At 37.0% G+C, this 15,556-nt stretch overlaps 1 protein-coding gene across 1 annotated transcript in view; it reads right to left on the bottom strand.

Annotated features, from left to right (window-relative positions):
- Positions 1 to 15,556, bottom strand: part of PSME4 (proteasome activator subunit 4) — a 100,283-nt gene that overhangs the window by 67,170 nt on the left and 17,557 nt on the right. The window contains exons 2-3 of the mRNA XM_086326922.1: positions 11,446 to 11,586; positions 9,969 to 10,085 (exon numbers count right to left, since the gene is read on the bottom strand). Coding sequence (XP_086183048.1) covers positions 9,969 to 10,085; positions 11,446 to 11,586 — 258 coding nt within the window. The remainder of the gene's footprint in view (positions 1 to 9,968; positions 10,086 to 11,445; positions 11,587 to 15,556) is intronic.

Raw genomic sequence — 15,556 nt, 5'->3', positions numbered from 1 at the left:
ATTCTAAAATGGTAAACTTACGATTCAAGGAAATAAGCAGAAGATCTATAATTCTACACTTCCTAATGTCTGTTTTCATGTTAACTTTACATTTATTTTTAACTATTTCTGTGGCAGTATTTCTATTTGATAGTACAACACAGAAAACCTGCTATGCTTACTGGTATTCTACCAACAAACTTTCATATAATATGAAAAATGATTCTAGAAAACCAGTCACAAAAGGCTGCATAGCTCTACTTTCTCCACTTCCCCTCACGCTTCAGAAGAACAGGTGGTTAATTGTAAGACTTGATAGCTGTCACTTCACTCACTAGAGGAATGGGGTGTGTGGGAATGTGATTCAGTTCGTCTAAATGAAGTCTAATTCAACCCCTCCTTATATATAAGCCTGTGCCAATGGATTTATGCTCTTTATCCAGAAAAGGGTACAATCTCTCTAACCTGTGATATCTGTATAGTGACCTTTTGTGATTCTTGTAATCTCTCAAGATGAAGGGAACAATGTTTCTGTTTAAAAATAAAATAAAAGGTTAAGGCTAGATGCTACTAGATTATACTTCACTAATTTTTAGAGGGAGTGAATAATCACTAAAGTTTTCCCAACTGTTGGAAATTTCTAATGTTAAAGTGACAACAATTCAAAACACTTCTTTTTTTTTAATCAATCTAAAGGGATCTAACAGAGGAACTAAGCTTTGGGTGGGTTTTCTCAAACCCTCTTCCCTCTTAGTAAAGGCATGTTAGGTTGGAAAGAAAGCCACAGTATATCATGTAATGAATGGTTCACAGCTTGGGCTCAGAGTCAGACAGATTTGAAGGTGAACACTTGTCCAACTATCTACTAGGAGAGAAATATTATATAACCTCATATCTGTATAAGAGAAGTAATACCTACCTCTCAAGGCTTTTACAAAAATTAAACAAGATAATGTAAAGAAAGCAGTTACCTGGCCCAGAATTAAGCACAATAAACGTTAACTATAATTATTTCATATTTAGCCAACATAAATTATATTTTCAATCTCAAGAACTAAAATTTTGTACTAATTTTGCTTTTACACTTGTTCTACTGCCTCTGAGTAGCTATTAATTTATATTTAGGAAATGGCATCAAAATAGTAAAGTCTTCCCCCAACTGCCACCCTATTTATCAGGGCAGAACGTAAGTTCCTGTCCCAATTCTTGAGCTCTTGTCCCAGTTTCAACAAATGATTCTGTGTGAATTTTTCTTTTTGGGAAGCAAGTTCCTTATGATTCCTTATGTTAATAAAGTAAATGCCAAATATGTAGCCGAGAAGCCTGAGGAAAGCCAAAAGCTTTGGCCTCGAGTTACTGAGATAGTGGACTTATATAAATCTGGACAATGTTCATGACGAAATCAAAGAAATGTACAGCAAATGATATAGTCAAAATGAGAGTAGTATGGACTGCCCATGGCCAGAAGAACATTCAGCTTCACTTCACAATTCTTGAGCTAAAAATTAACTTCAGAGTAATCAGACTGGCTTTCTTATAAATGAACTAGGAAACTGTAACCCTGGTATATTCTACATACCTCTCCTTCAACCTCCCTGTAACTTAATACATCCATTGTTTCCTGTTTTTCCTAAATCAAACAAATGTACCATCAGTTAGTCAAACACTAGCCATCTCAAAGCTAATCTTTTAAAATCTAACACTGCTTATCAGCAAGTAGTCATCCATCACAGCCACTTCACACAAAATTTTGTTGTTGTTCAGTCGCCAAGTCGTATCTGACTCCTCGTGACCCCATGACTGCAGCATGCCAGGCCTCCCTGTTCATCACCATCTCTCAGAGTTTGCCTAGGTTTATGTCCATTGAATCTGTGAAGTCATCCAACCATCTCATCATCTGCCATCTTCTCCTTTCCTTAGTGAGCTGCCTACATTTGTAACTTGTAATATGCTACTCCAATTAAGTGCATGGAACACTGTTTCATGACATAAAACCATGACCCGAAGATTCAAATGCTTCTTTTATGAAGTAAACAATAAACAGCTCTTAAGTTGCTAGTATTAAGTTCACAGCTACCTAGATCTTCCCCAATTTTAATTTTTCTATTGAATAATAATAAACAAAACCCCTACAAATTGTTTATCCAGTAGGAAGTAAGACAGATGAGAATAAAAAGGGTATCTTGCCCCTGAGGCAAAAGGAAAGGAGGACAAAGAGGGAAAGGAAGCAAAGGAGAAGGAGGAGGATGGGACAGAGAAGACCAAGGGAAAAGAGAAGCAAGTTTATAATCCTTGTTCCAAACAATGGAACCAGCTTTTAAAATCATGTTGAAATGCATGGCATTCTAAGCAGTGGTTTCAGTAAAGACAAATACATAAGGCACAGGAGTTTAAGACTTGAAAGACAAACAGTTAACAAATGAAGCAACCTTTCACTTTTGATTACTAAAATAGTATTCTAAAAATAGTTATGAACACATGCAGTCAGCTGACAGAACTGTTTCAAAATGTGTCAGAATACATCTAAGACGAAAGTACTCAAAACAAAATACCAATTCCAAAAGCATGTCATATTAAAGGGTTCTTTAAGAAATTTTCTAAAATAAAATGTTTATAAAAAGTCACACTTCTATCCCTTGTTTATGAACACTTGCTATTCTACTGTATTATTGATAAATAGAATCTTAAGTGGAAAGTACGTTTTTAAATGTTTTCAGTGACCCCACATCTTAGAAATTCAGTGGACAGAGACTATCCATGAGGAACCAAAAGTACTGTTATCTGGCTCTCCAAATAGTATCTCTAATATTTCTGCATAAGAACCAAGACCATTAGATTCCTCTGGTATTAAAAATCCAGGTAAATGTGATGAAGAAAAGTCCAAGAACCAATGAATTAAAAAATCTTTCAAAGTTAATTGTTATAACTTTATACAGTGTGACCTGAATGGAAATACTGTAACAGGTTCTCCTTTGCAGAGAAGTAAAATATGATAATAACGGTAAAAAGATTACAAGAAATGAGAGACAATGAATAAAAGAATTATAGTCCTGAAAAACTGTTTTTAAGTATAATTTTCTACCTTGTTTTTTAAACAGAAGACACATTAAGCTTCACATTTTGTCCTACAGTGCGGCCTCTCACCAAGAAAGTGCCCCCTCAAAAGTAGTTCCCAGTATTATCTCTGATTCCTTAAAACTGGAACAATAATCACCAGTTTTAAAAAGAGGTGCATCAACAGAGCTGCACTTCACAATGTGTGCTCCTTTTAGTGGAAGCATACAGCCCGGCATGTAAGTACTTCAAGCCACTAGGCCAATATAGCTCATCTTCTTGGAGCATCAACTTTAGTTAAGAGATACATAGGGAAGAAATTTTTACTTATGAAAACATGACTTAATAATGAATGTTTATTAGGCCAATATAGCTCATCTTCTTGGAGCATCAACTTTAGTTAAGAGATACATAGGGAAGAAATTTTTACTTATGAAAACATGACTTAATAATGAATGTTTATTAGGCCAATAGAGCTCATCTTCTTGGAGCATCAACTTCAGTTAAGAGATACATAGGGAAGAAATTTTTACTTATGAAAACATGACTTAATAATGAATGTTTAAGATAAAATGTAAAAATTCCAAGAAATTTCTCATACCATACCTCTTAGGAAACCTCTTTGGGGAAAGGATAGGAGGTATTAAATGGACAGTCTGAGATGCATAGGAACAGGAAGAATACTAGTTTGGAAACTAAAAGACCTGCATCTTACAGAATTAAAAACAGAAAAAAAGAAAGTGCTGGACTAGTGGTAAGAAAACAGGAAGGGCTGATTTATGAGGCAGGAAACTTTAACTTGCATGGAAGCAAGAAAAGAGAAAACAAATCCCTAAGACTTTAACCACATGCAGGGAGCATTCTGGAAATGTTAAGGGACATTTTTGATTATCACAATTAGTAGGGAGGACTCATTGAAACTTTAGTGATTAAAGCCATGTATACCAGATATCCGGCAATTCACGGAACAGCCAAACTCAACAAAAAATTATTATTGCAAGACTTTCAAATATCTCAATACATGGTCATATAGATTAAAACTTTTTGAACATAAAAGATAACTGTTTTAACGTTAACTATTTTTCACAGTTTATTAACAGACATCGAATCTCTAGGAATACAACTAACATATAAATTGAAGGAAGTCTGTACTTTGTTTTGCTGAAAATTTTACCTAAGGTTATTCATGATTTCTAAAGAAAAAAATTACAGCATAATGACAGTTCTGCTGCCACATCTGATTTGCCGAAACCAAATCCTTGAGCATATACTGCTGCTACTGCTAAGTCACGTCAGTCGTATCCGACTCTGTGTGACCTCATAGACGGCAGATTTGCATATAAATATTCCCTGGTAGCTCAGACGGTAAAGCATCTGCCTACAATGCTGGAGACCTGGATTCAATCCCTGGGTCGGGAAGATCCCCTGGAGAAGGAAATGGCAACCCACTCCAGTATTCATGCCTGGAAAATCCCATGGACCAAGGAGCCTGGTGGGCAACAGTCCATGGGGTCACAAAGAGTCGGACACGACTGAGTGACTTCACTACATGTAACTAATATTAATGATTAAGTCTTAGAACCAAGTATCATTGGCAGTTAGTGATATATAAAAAATGAGGACATCACAGAACTTCATTAATAGTTTGTTGTTGAAATGCGTCATGTTTTTTTGGACTGTCATCTTTTTTGGATAGGGCACAAAAGGCTATTCATGCTGTAAAAATCGCACACTGACATTATTTATGTTGGCAAAAGTCAACTGCACAAATTTTATATGGCTTCATATACTAATGTGTCTTTTCTCAATTCATCCTTTGCCTCTATTTCTTTCACATGTAATAATGTTCAAAAATAATCTTTGGAAATACTAGTAACTATCCCACATAATTACATAAAGAATCACTGTGACACTATGTTATAAATAGGGGCTTCGCTGGGGGTTCAGACTGTGAAGAATGTGTCTGCAATGCGAGAGACCAGAGTTTGATCTCTGGATTGAGAAGATCCCCTGGAGAAGGGAATGACTACCCACTCTGGTATTCCTGCCTGGAGAATTCCGTGGACAGAGGAGCTTTGTGGGCTACAGTCTATGGGGTCACAAAGAGTCAGACATGACTGAGCAACTAACACTCTTTTTTTCACTATGTTATAAATAAGGTCAGCTCACCTGCCAGAGTATCTTACTTCCTTTTTTCCCAGGCAGTAGTCTGAAGTTAAAAGTTATTTCTCTCTCTCTCATCAGATGTATGATCTGTTATTTTGTATCCTAGTACTAAATTTTATTTTAATGTCCACTAAAATACTGCTCTTACCTTTTCTTGTACTTCTGATACAGAATGTTTTGACCTTTTTTACTTATAAATTCAAACTTACTCATTATAAATAGATGTAAAATCTGAATACCATACTGTTTTACAGTGTAATAGTGCATACATGTTTGAAATACAGATTGCTTCATGTAAACTTTGTTGTTGTTCAGTTATTAAGCTGTGTTTGACTCTTTGCAATCCATGGACTGTAGCACATTGGCTCCTCTGTCCTCCACTATCTCCCAGAGTTTGCTCAAATTCATGTCCATTGAGTCGGTGATGTTATTTAACTATCTCATTCTCTGCCACCCTCTTCTTTTGCTTTCAATCTTTCCCACCATCAGGGTCTTTTCCAATGAGTCGGCTCTTTGCATCAGGTAGCCAAAGTATTAGAGCTTCAGCTTCAGCATCAGACCTTCCAAAGAATATTCAGGACTGATTTCCTTTAGAATTGACTGGTTTGATCTTTGCTGTTCAAGGGATTCTCAAGAGTCTTCTCCAGCACTACAATTCAAAAGCACCAATTTTTGACACTCAGCCTTCTTTATGGTCCAACTCTCACATCTGTACATAACTACTGGAAAAATCATACCTTTGACTAGATGTACCTTTTTCGGCAAAGTAATGTTTCTGCTTTTTAATACGCTGTCTAGGTTTGTCATAGCTTTCTTTCCAAGGAGCACGTCTTTTAATTTCACGGCTGCAGTCACCATCTGCAGTGATTTTGGAGTCCAAGAAAATAAAGTCTGTCACTGCCTCCACTTTTTCCCCTTCTATTTGCCATGAAGTGATAGGGTCAGATGACATGATCTTCATTTTTCGAATGTTGAGATTCAAGCCAGCATTTTCACTCTACTCTTTCACCTTCATCAAGAGGCTCTTTAGCTCTTCACTTTCTGCCATTAGAGTGGTATCTTCTGCATATCTGAGGTTACTGGTATTTCTCCCAGCAATCTTGATTCCAGCTTGTTCTTCATCCAGCCTGGCATTGACACAATGTATTCTGCACATAAGTTAAATAAGCAGGTTGACAATATACAGCCTTTTCATACTCTTCTCTCAATTTTGAACCAGTCAGTATTCCATGTCCAGTTCTATCTGCTGCTTCTTGACCTGCATACAGGTTTCACAGGAAGCAGGTAAGGTGGTCTGGTATTCACATCTCTTTAAGAATTTTCCAGTTTGTTGTGATCCACACAAAGGCTTTATTTAGCATAGTCAATGAAGCAGAAGTAGATGTTTTTCTGGAACTCTCACTTTTTCGATGATCCAACAGATGTTGGCAATTTGATCTCTAGTTCCTCTGCCTTTTCTAAATCCAGCTTATACATCTGAAAGCTCTTTGCTCACATACTGATAAAGCCTAACTTGAAGGATTTTGAGCATAACCCTGCTAGTATGTGAAATGAGCCTAACTGTACAGTAGCTTGACAATTTTTTGGCACTGCCCTTCTTTGGAATGAAAAATGACCTTTTCCAGTCCTATGGACACTGAAAAGTTTTCCAAATTTACTGACATAATGAGTGTAGCACCTTAACAGGATCATCTTTTAGGATTTTAAATGGCTCAACTGGAATTCCATCACCTTCACTAGCATTGTTCATAGTGATGCTTTCTAAGGTCCACTTGACTTTATACTCCAGGATGTTCGGCTCTAGGTGACTGACCATACCATGGTGGTTATTAGGGTCTTTGACCTTTTTTGTATAGTTCTTCTGTGTATTCTTGCCACCTCTTCTTCATCTCTTCTGTTTCTATTAGGTCCTCACCTTTTCTTTCCTTTACCATGCCCTTCCTTGTATGAAATGTTCCCTTGATATCTCCAAGTTTCTTGAAGATATCTCTAGTCTTTCCCATTCTATTGTTTTCCTTTATTTCTCTGCACTGTTCATTTAAGAAGGCCTTCTTATTTCTCCTTCCTAGTCTCTGGAACTCTGCATTCAATTGGGATATCTTTCCCTTTATTTCTTTTCCCATTATTTCTTTTTTGGTTAAAACATAATTTATATTTATTTTTGAGTGTAGAAAGGTCATGTTACTTATGAATTTCACTTTGGAATAGTTATCTATAGAATACAACAGGAGTTGCTGAGTCTATTTGAGTCAAGAGTCATGGCTTTAAAGCAAAAGATTTTGGCAAAGACTCGATGTCTCCTCAAAATACCAAGAACAGTTAAGGTGAAACTTTTAAGGAAGGTTTCCATAACAACAGGGATAATGTGAAGTTAAGGAAATAACTTGGTAATTAGTACCAAGATGAATGGGAAGAACTACAAACAATACCTAACACTAACAGTTATAAGCTTTAACAAAATTTCCAGGAAAACAGTGGCATTGCTGGAGAGGAAAGCCACAGGTATTCATGAATAACCATATAATACTTAAAAAAAAAAAAAAAAGTGGCTGCCTCTGGAAAGTTACACCTGTCAGGACAGTGGCTGCCTCTGGAATGTTACACCTGTCAGGACAGGAGGTATGACACTTGGTTATAAAGAAGCAAGTAAAAGAACTACTGAAAAAGGAGAAATTACTGAAGGAATTGCTTTCTCTCCCACATGATTTATCAAACACTTTCAGAGGTAGTCAAAAAATCAGCCAGGAAAATTTCAGAAAGATAACTGATTTGAACACAGTTTAAAGGTTTCTGAAATCTATGAAATGGTGATTCTAATCAAAAGTTCAATGGGCTCGTATTTTAAGGTCTAGTCAATCCAGTCTGTGCCACGCTCCTTCCAGCAGAAATAAAACTCAAAAGTAATCCTTCATGTTAAATTTTGAGTTTTCATAATAAATATTAGTAAAAACACATTTGGACATTTTACCATTTAGTTTTATGACAGGTTTTGCCATTTTTATCACTGAAATGGGTTTCTTTGTTTTAACACATGGAGTCTTCAGGATATAAATGCCTTCTGACCATTATATTTGTGACCACTGTCCAAAAAGAGTTAGGGCCTAAGTTCACAATTACCTATATTTATTTACTCTTTTCATTAAATCATTTCACTATTTACCTATGACATGAATATCTTTTAGAGTCTGCCATTTGCCGTCATTTTCCAAATAAATTCACTTAAGACTGCTGACTTAAGTGAAGCCTAATAATTAAATGCACTGACCTGGGTAGGCATGTAAACATGTCTAGGACTGAGAGAAAAAAGAAAGAAGTAAATGTTTAAAGATTTAATTTATAAAAGAGAGAAAGAAAAAATACAGGCATATAAAATGATGTTCTTCAGGAAATGAGTACATATATATATAAAACAAACTACTCTAGATAATAAAAGGAAATAGCTATTAAAAGTTCAAGAAAAGATTTCCTAAAAATAAACCTCAATTACAAATTCAAGTAAAACATGCAAAGATTAAGAAATTTAAGGGGTAGATCACAACCGGACAAATTGTTAACAGGGATAAATGACACTGTGCAGTCAAGTCTGAAATCACTATTATTCAAAACAGGACAGATCATCACACTGTGCTCTGTAAAGGTTCTGAATAAAATATAAAACGTACCAAAATGAGAGATCTGGAAGAGTCAAGATGTATGCACAAGAAGCCATAAACACCCAGAGATTTATAATCTTGGAATGTCTAAACATTACTAGGAAATTATATAAACCAAGGAGCACATTTGACCGTGCTCTGAAACTGATGCTTCTTTAACTGTAAGTGTTTGTGCTCTGGGATGTGGGTCCCCCTGGAATAGGCAAAGCTCCTCTCTGAAGCATTCATTTTAGCTGAAGAATTAAAACACATGTGGATATACTATGAAGAATGCCAAATGTGCATTACTTTTAGTGACAAAATACTAGATTTCAAACAAAAATCTCTCGTTTTCTTTGGCAGGTATGCTGATGAACTTTAGTTGTTAAGAAATACAGTGGTGGGAAATTCTTAACTGCAGTTTCAGATATAAGTTCAGTTCAGTTCAGTGGCTCAGTCGTATCCAACTCTTTGCAATCCCATGGACTGCAGCACACCAGGCCTCCCTGTCTATCACCAACTCCCAGAGCTTATTCAAACTCAAGTCCATTGAGTCAGCGATGCCACCCAACCATTTCATCCTGCCGTTCCTTTCTCCTCTTGCCTTCAATCTTTCCCAGCATCAGAGTCTTCTCCAATGAATCAGTTCTTCACATGAGGTGGCCAAAGTACTGGAGTTTCAGCTTCAGCATCAGACCTTCCAATGAATATTCAGGACTGATTTCCTTTAAGATGGACTGGTTGGATCTCCTTGCAGTCCAAGGGACTCTCATGACTCTTCTCCAACATCACAGTTCAAAAGCATCAATTCTTCGGCACTCAGCTTTCTTTATAGTCCAATTCTCCAGCAGTCCATACATGACTACTGAAAAAACCACTGTTTTGACTAGATGGACCTTTGTTGGCAAAGTAATGTCTCTGCTTTTTAATATGCTGTCTAGGTTTGTCATAGCTCTTCTTCCAAGGAGCGTCTTTTAATTTCAAGAGGGCAATAAACGGTTTTAGGAGTCAAGTTACATAGAAATGAGCACATTAAAATGTATATTTGCTTGCTTATCTCAAGTAATCCAACATTTCTCAACTAGTATCAAGCCCCAAAAGTGCTCTCCCAAAAGTACTTTAAATGGAAATACTTACTTAGGAAACCAATTTAATCCCAGGTGTTCTGTCTTGGAATATAATATTCTTTCCACCATGTCATAAAGTGGTCGCCAAGGTAACTCCAAATCATCTCTTGAAAGAAGTTCCTTTTTCCTAATTAAAGAAAGAGTGTGCACATTACACACTATACAGGGCAGGCAGTTGTTAAATGCTGCTGTCATCACAGTGGGTTTTGCTTTCCCCCATCCTCAGCCATTCACTGGTAAAACACGTCAGTAGGAAGAACAACGCACAGGACTTTTGCTGCTGCTCAAACCTCAAAGGGCACCACATAAAAAGAGGCATTACACAGCCATTATGGAGAACAGTGTGGAGATTCCTTACAAAACTGGAAATAGACCTGCCCTATGACCCAGAAATCCCACTGCTGGGCATACACACTGAGAAAACCAGAACTGAAAGAGACATGGGTACCCCAATGTTCATTGCAGCACTGTTTACCATAGCTAGGACATGGAAGCAACCTAGATGTCCATCAGCAGATGAATGGATAAGAAAGCTGTGGTACATATACACAGTGGACTATTACTCAGCTACTAAAAAGAATGCATTTGAATCAGCTCTAATGAGGTGGATGAAACTGGAGCCTATTATACAGAGTGAAGTAAGTCAGAAAGAAAAATACCAATACAGTATATTAACGCATATATAAGGAATTTAGAAAGATGGTAACAATGACACTATATGTGAGACTGCAAAAGAGATACAAAGAACAGACTTTTGGACTCTGTGGGAGAAGGCAAGGGTGGGATGATTTGAGATAACAGCATTGAAATGTATATTATTGTATGTGAAATAGATCACCAGTCCAAGTTTGATGCATGAAACAGGGCACTCAAAGTCGGCGCACTGGGACAACCCTGAGGGGTGGGATGGGGAGGGACGCGAGAGCGGGGTTCAGGATAGGGGACCTGAACCCTATAGGGACATAGACACCCATGACTGATTCATGTCAATGTATGGCAAAAACCATTCAATACTGTAAAGTAATTAGCCTCCAATTAAAATAAATTAATAATTGAAAAAAGAGGCATTACAATTTGTGCCACCATTACTGTAGATGAATTTCATACTTTCCCGTACTATCTATGGAGTACTCCCTGTTTCTGGAATTGTGCTTGGTGTCCAGGATAAGAAAAGAATAAATGATCCCTGTCTTCGCAAGGAACTTACAACTTACATAAGGGAAGCTAATTAGTATAAATGAAACAATCAGACAACATATAGTTCAGTGTGTGTGCTAGAGAAGAGAAGGCTTCATGGAGGAAAAAGAATTTTAGTTAAAAGGTTAATTAACACATGTAGTTTAAACTTATGATAAAGTCTTCTACAATCTTTCTCCAAAATGGTAACCTGTGACTTGGTCTTACCAAAGAACACTTGGCTTTCCTCATTCCCTTAAATCTTGAAGAAAGAAAAAAATCTTACCAGAAATTACAACAAATGGACTTACTTTAACAAGTTGATCAAGAGACGGGCAAATCCCTGCATCATGCTGATTTCCAGTTTTGGAATTGATACCAGCTCATATAATAACTTGATAAAAAGAACATGATCTTCTTTGCTAAATTTTCTCCCATAAAGTCGAATATATCTGGAAAAGAAAAATTGATACAGACTTTAAAAATAGATACATGGTGACACATTTTTGTTCACTGGGGCATTAGTCACATGCCCAAGGTGCAGAAGTAATGTAAATGTCCATCAACAGATGGATAAAGAAAATATGGGTGTGTATGTACACACACATACACACACACATATATATGTGTAGGAATATTATTCAGCCTTTAAGAAGAAGGCCATCACATGCTAAAACATAGATGGACCTTGAGGACATTATGCTAAGTGAAATAAGACATCAAAAAAAGTCAAATACTGGATGATTACCACTTATATGTAATATCTAAAGTAATCAAACTCACAGAAACAGAATGATGGTTGCCAGGGGCTGGAAAGGCAGAGACAGGGAGATAACAGGGTTTCAGTCATACAAGATGAAAAAGTCCTAGAGATCCGTGGCATAACAATGTACACACTTAACAATACCACATGCTGCTGCTGCTGCTAAGTCGCTTCAGTCGTGTCCAACTCTGTGACCCCATAGACGGGAACCCACCAGGCTCCCCCATCCCTGGGATTCTCCAGGCAAGAATACTGGAATGGGTTGCCATTTCCTTCTCCAATGCATGAAAGTGAAAAGAGAAAGTGAAGTCCCTCAGTCATGTCCGACTCTTAGTGACCCCATGGACTGCAGCCCACCAGGCTCCTCCATCCAGGGGATTTTCCAGGCAAGAGTACTGGAGTGGGGTGCCATTGCCTTCTCCAACATACTACACTTAAAAATTGTTAAGAGGGTAAATTTAAGAGCTTGCCACAATTAAAAACAATATGTATTGCTACACTTTAATTTCAAATGTCTTTGATGTTATTTTGTATCCATTCATCATTGTGCAGGAAAGATTTACTCTGGATTTTAATTGAGAGAGTACCAAATAAGTATTTTATTGACAAGAAACCTCTAATGATAACTGAATTCTCATCAACCTTTAATGACCTGCAATCCCATTCCTGGGCATGTATCCAGAGAAAAACATGATCTGAAAAGATACACACACTCCAATGTTCATTGCAGCACTGTTTACAATAGCCAAGACATGGAAGCAACTTAAATGTTCATCAACAGAGGAATGGATAAAGAAGATGTGGCACATATATACAATGGAATATTCCTCAGCCATTAAAAAGGATGAAGTAATGCTACTGCAGCAACATGGTGGACCTAGAGAGTGTCACACTGAGTGAAGTAAGTCAAATACAGGGGAAATCATGTATGACATCTCTTATATCTGGGATTTTTTAAAAAAACTGATACAAATGAACTTACTTACAAACAGGAAGAGACTCACAGACTTAAAAAAATGAACTTATGGTTGTGGGGAGGGACAGTCAGGGCCTTTGGGAAGGTCATGAACACACTGCTATATTCAAAATGGATAATCAAAGGACCTGCTGTATAAGCACGTGGCACTGTGCTCACTGTTACGTGCCAGCCTGGATGGGAGTGGAGTCTGGGGGAGAATGGGTATGTGTACATGCATGGCTGAGTCCCTCTGCTGTCCACCTGAAACAACCACAACACTGTTGATTGGCTATACCCCAATACAAAATAAAAAGTTTAAAGTTCGGGGGAAAAAAATTCTAATGACCAATTATAACACTGATGCTTTATTGTTGTATGGTCTTAACTGGCTTTTTGTCACAATAACCTGAAAAGAATCCCTCTGGACCTTTCCCTTATTAAACAATGCTCATTCAAGATAATAACCTATTTAAGGACTTACTGAAACTAATTTAAAACACCACATCAAAGCACAATAAAACAGAAGAAAAGAGTATAGACATAAAAGTTTACTGTTTTAACCACAAGAATCTTTGATGCAGGCTTACTAAGAATCTAAAACAATACAGCAAGTTATCTAACTTGTACTATTTGTTTCTAGACTCATAACTATAATAAAATTAAATTGCTACAAAAAGTACAGTTTTTAATCTCAAAATTGTACGTTTTCATTCTTTTTTTTAACTTTAGAGACTCAATGTAATCAAAAGTGTCAACTATAAGCAAACTGAAGGAAAAAGTGTCCCCAAAAGCAAGAATGACCATGGCATAGTTAAGGATTAACTACTTAGAAACCAAACTTAAACTTAGAACAAATTACTGGATGCCTAAAATCATAAAATCCTTTGAGGAAGACCATTCTACAGACAAATACACAAATCAAGAAAAAAGCATTAATATTCCTTATATGATTTTTAGCACTTCCCATTAACTATGATCAAATTAAACTCACATTTAATTTCTAAAGTGAGAATAACTGTTTTTCTTTTTCTAGAAAATCCTCAAAATTCTTGGTTCAGTAAAAGCACTCTTTATTTTCTCAGGCAGCTGCGTATTTATTCAGCTCTTGTCTGTCCATCCAAGGTATAATCCCATGATTTCACCTTAGTACTAGACATCTAACCAGTATAGGGTGAGCAGCAATGAGACCGGAGATGTTTTACCTTTCAGTGAATGTTTCTTAAGCACCTAGGCCAGGGAAAGTAACTGGGCTAATGAAGACAATACACAAAGACCCTAAGCCCAGGGCTGCCAGAGGTACTTCAAACTGCTGAAAAAGCCTGGTACAAACTCCTGAAGTCTCTCTCAATTTCACTCTAAATTGAGGAGTAAAAGCCAGAATCATCTAAATGCTACTTTCAAACGAAAACAAACCATATCCATAAGAAACAGTATATATCTTAAAGATAAAACAGAATTTTGCAAAGAAACATCTCTTGTTCCCAGTGGCTACCTCAGGCCTTGTCAGGGCTCCAAGTGCCCTTGTGGTTAGGCACTTACTCTCCCCTGTGGCTAAGACATTTCTGTGGAAAAACTGGAGAAACACTGCTCTAAGCCTTTGAAATAATTTACCTACAAGCACATCACTTTTGCTGCAGTATATAAATTGTGTAAAAATGAAGGACACAAAATTCATAAACTCCAAAATTCAATACTATGAAGAGACCAACAGGGGAATCCTCAGAGGAGCTAGGACTGCTAACAAAACCAAAAACTTTAGGGGGATTACTCACAAACTTATTTCCCCTGTTAACAGCAAATAGTTCTTCCCAACCAGAAAGTAATTCCTATCTCAGAATTTATCAAAACACAGCCCAAGAATGCTACTTCTGAAAAGCACAGAGGTACTAAAAGAAAGTTAACTGGTCTTCATTAAAATCAGGAACTTCTATTCACAATTAAATACCATGAAAAGTGAAAGACAGTTCGAAGATACTTGGAATCAGGTATTTGGAACACATACCTACCTGATAAAGCATTCACTCAAACTGCATTAGAACTCCTACAAGTCAATAAGAAATAGCACAAACAAATTAAAAAAAAAAAATGGGCAAAAGACTCAGGTAGGCACTTCTGGAAAGCCAACATCCAGATGACTTGATGAGCACATGAAAAGACACTCAACATCATCACTCATCAGTAAATGCAAATTAAAACTACAATAGGGTACCACTTCACACCACCGTACTGGCTGAAATTAAAAAGCCCACAATACCCAGTTTTGGTGAGAATAGGACAAAACCACTTTTTATAGCCACTCTGGAAAACCTTGACATCACCTCATAAATGTTCACTAGACATTAGACTGTTTAAGACACACATTCCTGGGCTCTATCTTAAAATTGTATGTGTTAATCACTCAGTCGTGTCCGACTCTTTGCAACCCCATGGACTGTACCCTGCCAGGCTCCTCTGTCCATGGGATTCTCCAGGCAAGAATACTGGAGTGAGTTGCCATTCCCTTTCTCCAGGGAATCCTCCCAATCCAGGGATAGAACCCAAGTCTCCTGCACTGCAGGCAGATTTTTTACCATCTGAGCCACCAGAGAAGCCCATCAAAACTAGTCCATCAAAAATACCGGGAGTGGTAAATGCAATAAAGTTGCTTCTTTTTTCTTTCTTGAAAAAGGAAATTTAAAAAACTATTCAGAGTAGAGACTGA

This window comes from Bos grunniens, chromosome 11 (genome assembly GCF_055505025.1).
Source record: "Bos grunniens cultivar Pamir isolate PY7600 chromosome 11, Bosgru_T2T1.0, whole genome shotgun sequence".
NCBI lineage: Eukaryota > Metazoa > Chordata > Mammalia > Artiodactyla > Bovidae > Bos > Bos grunniens.
This window is presented reverse-complemented; position numbering and strand designations above follow the sequence as displayed.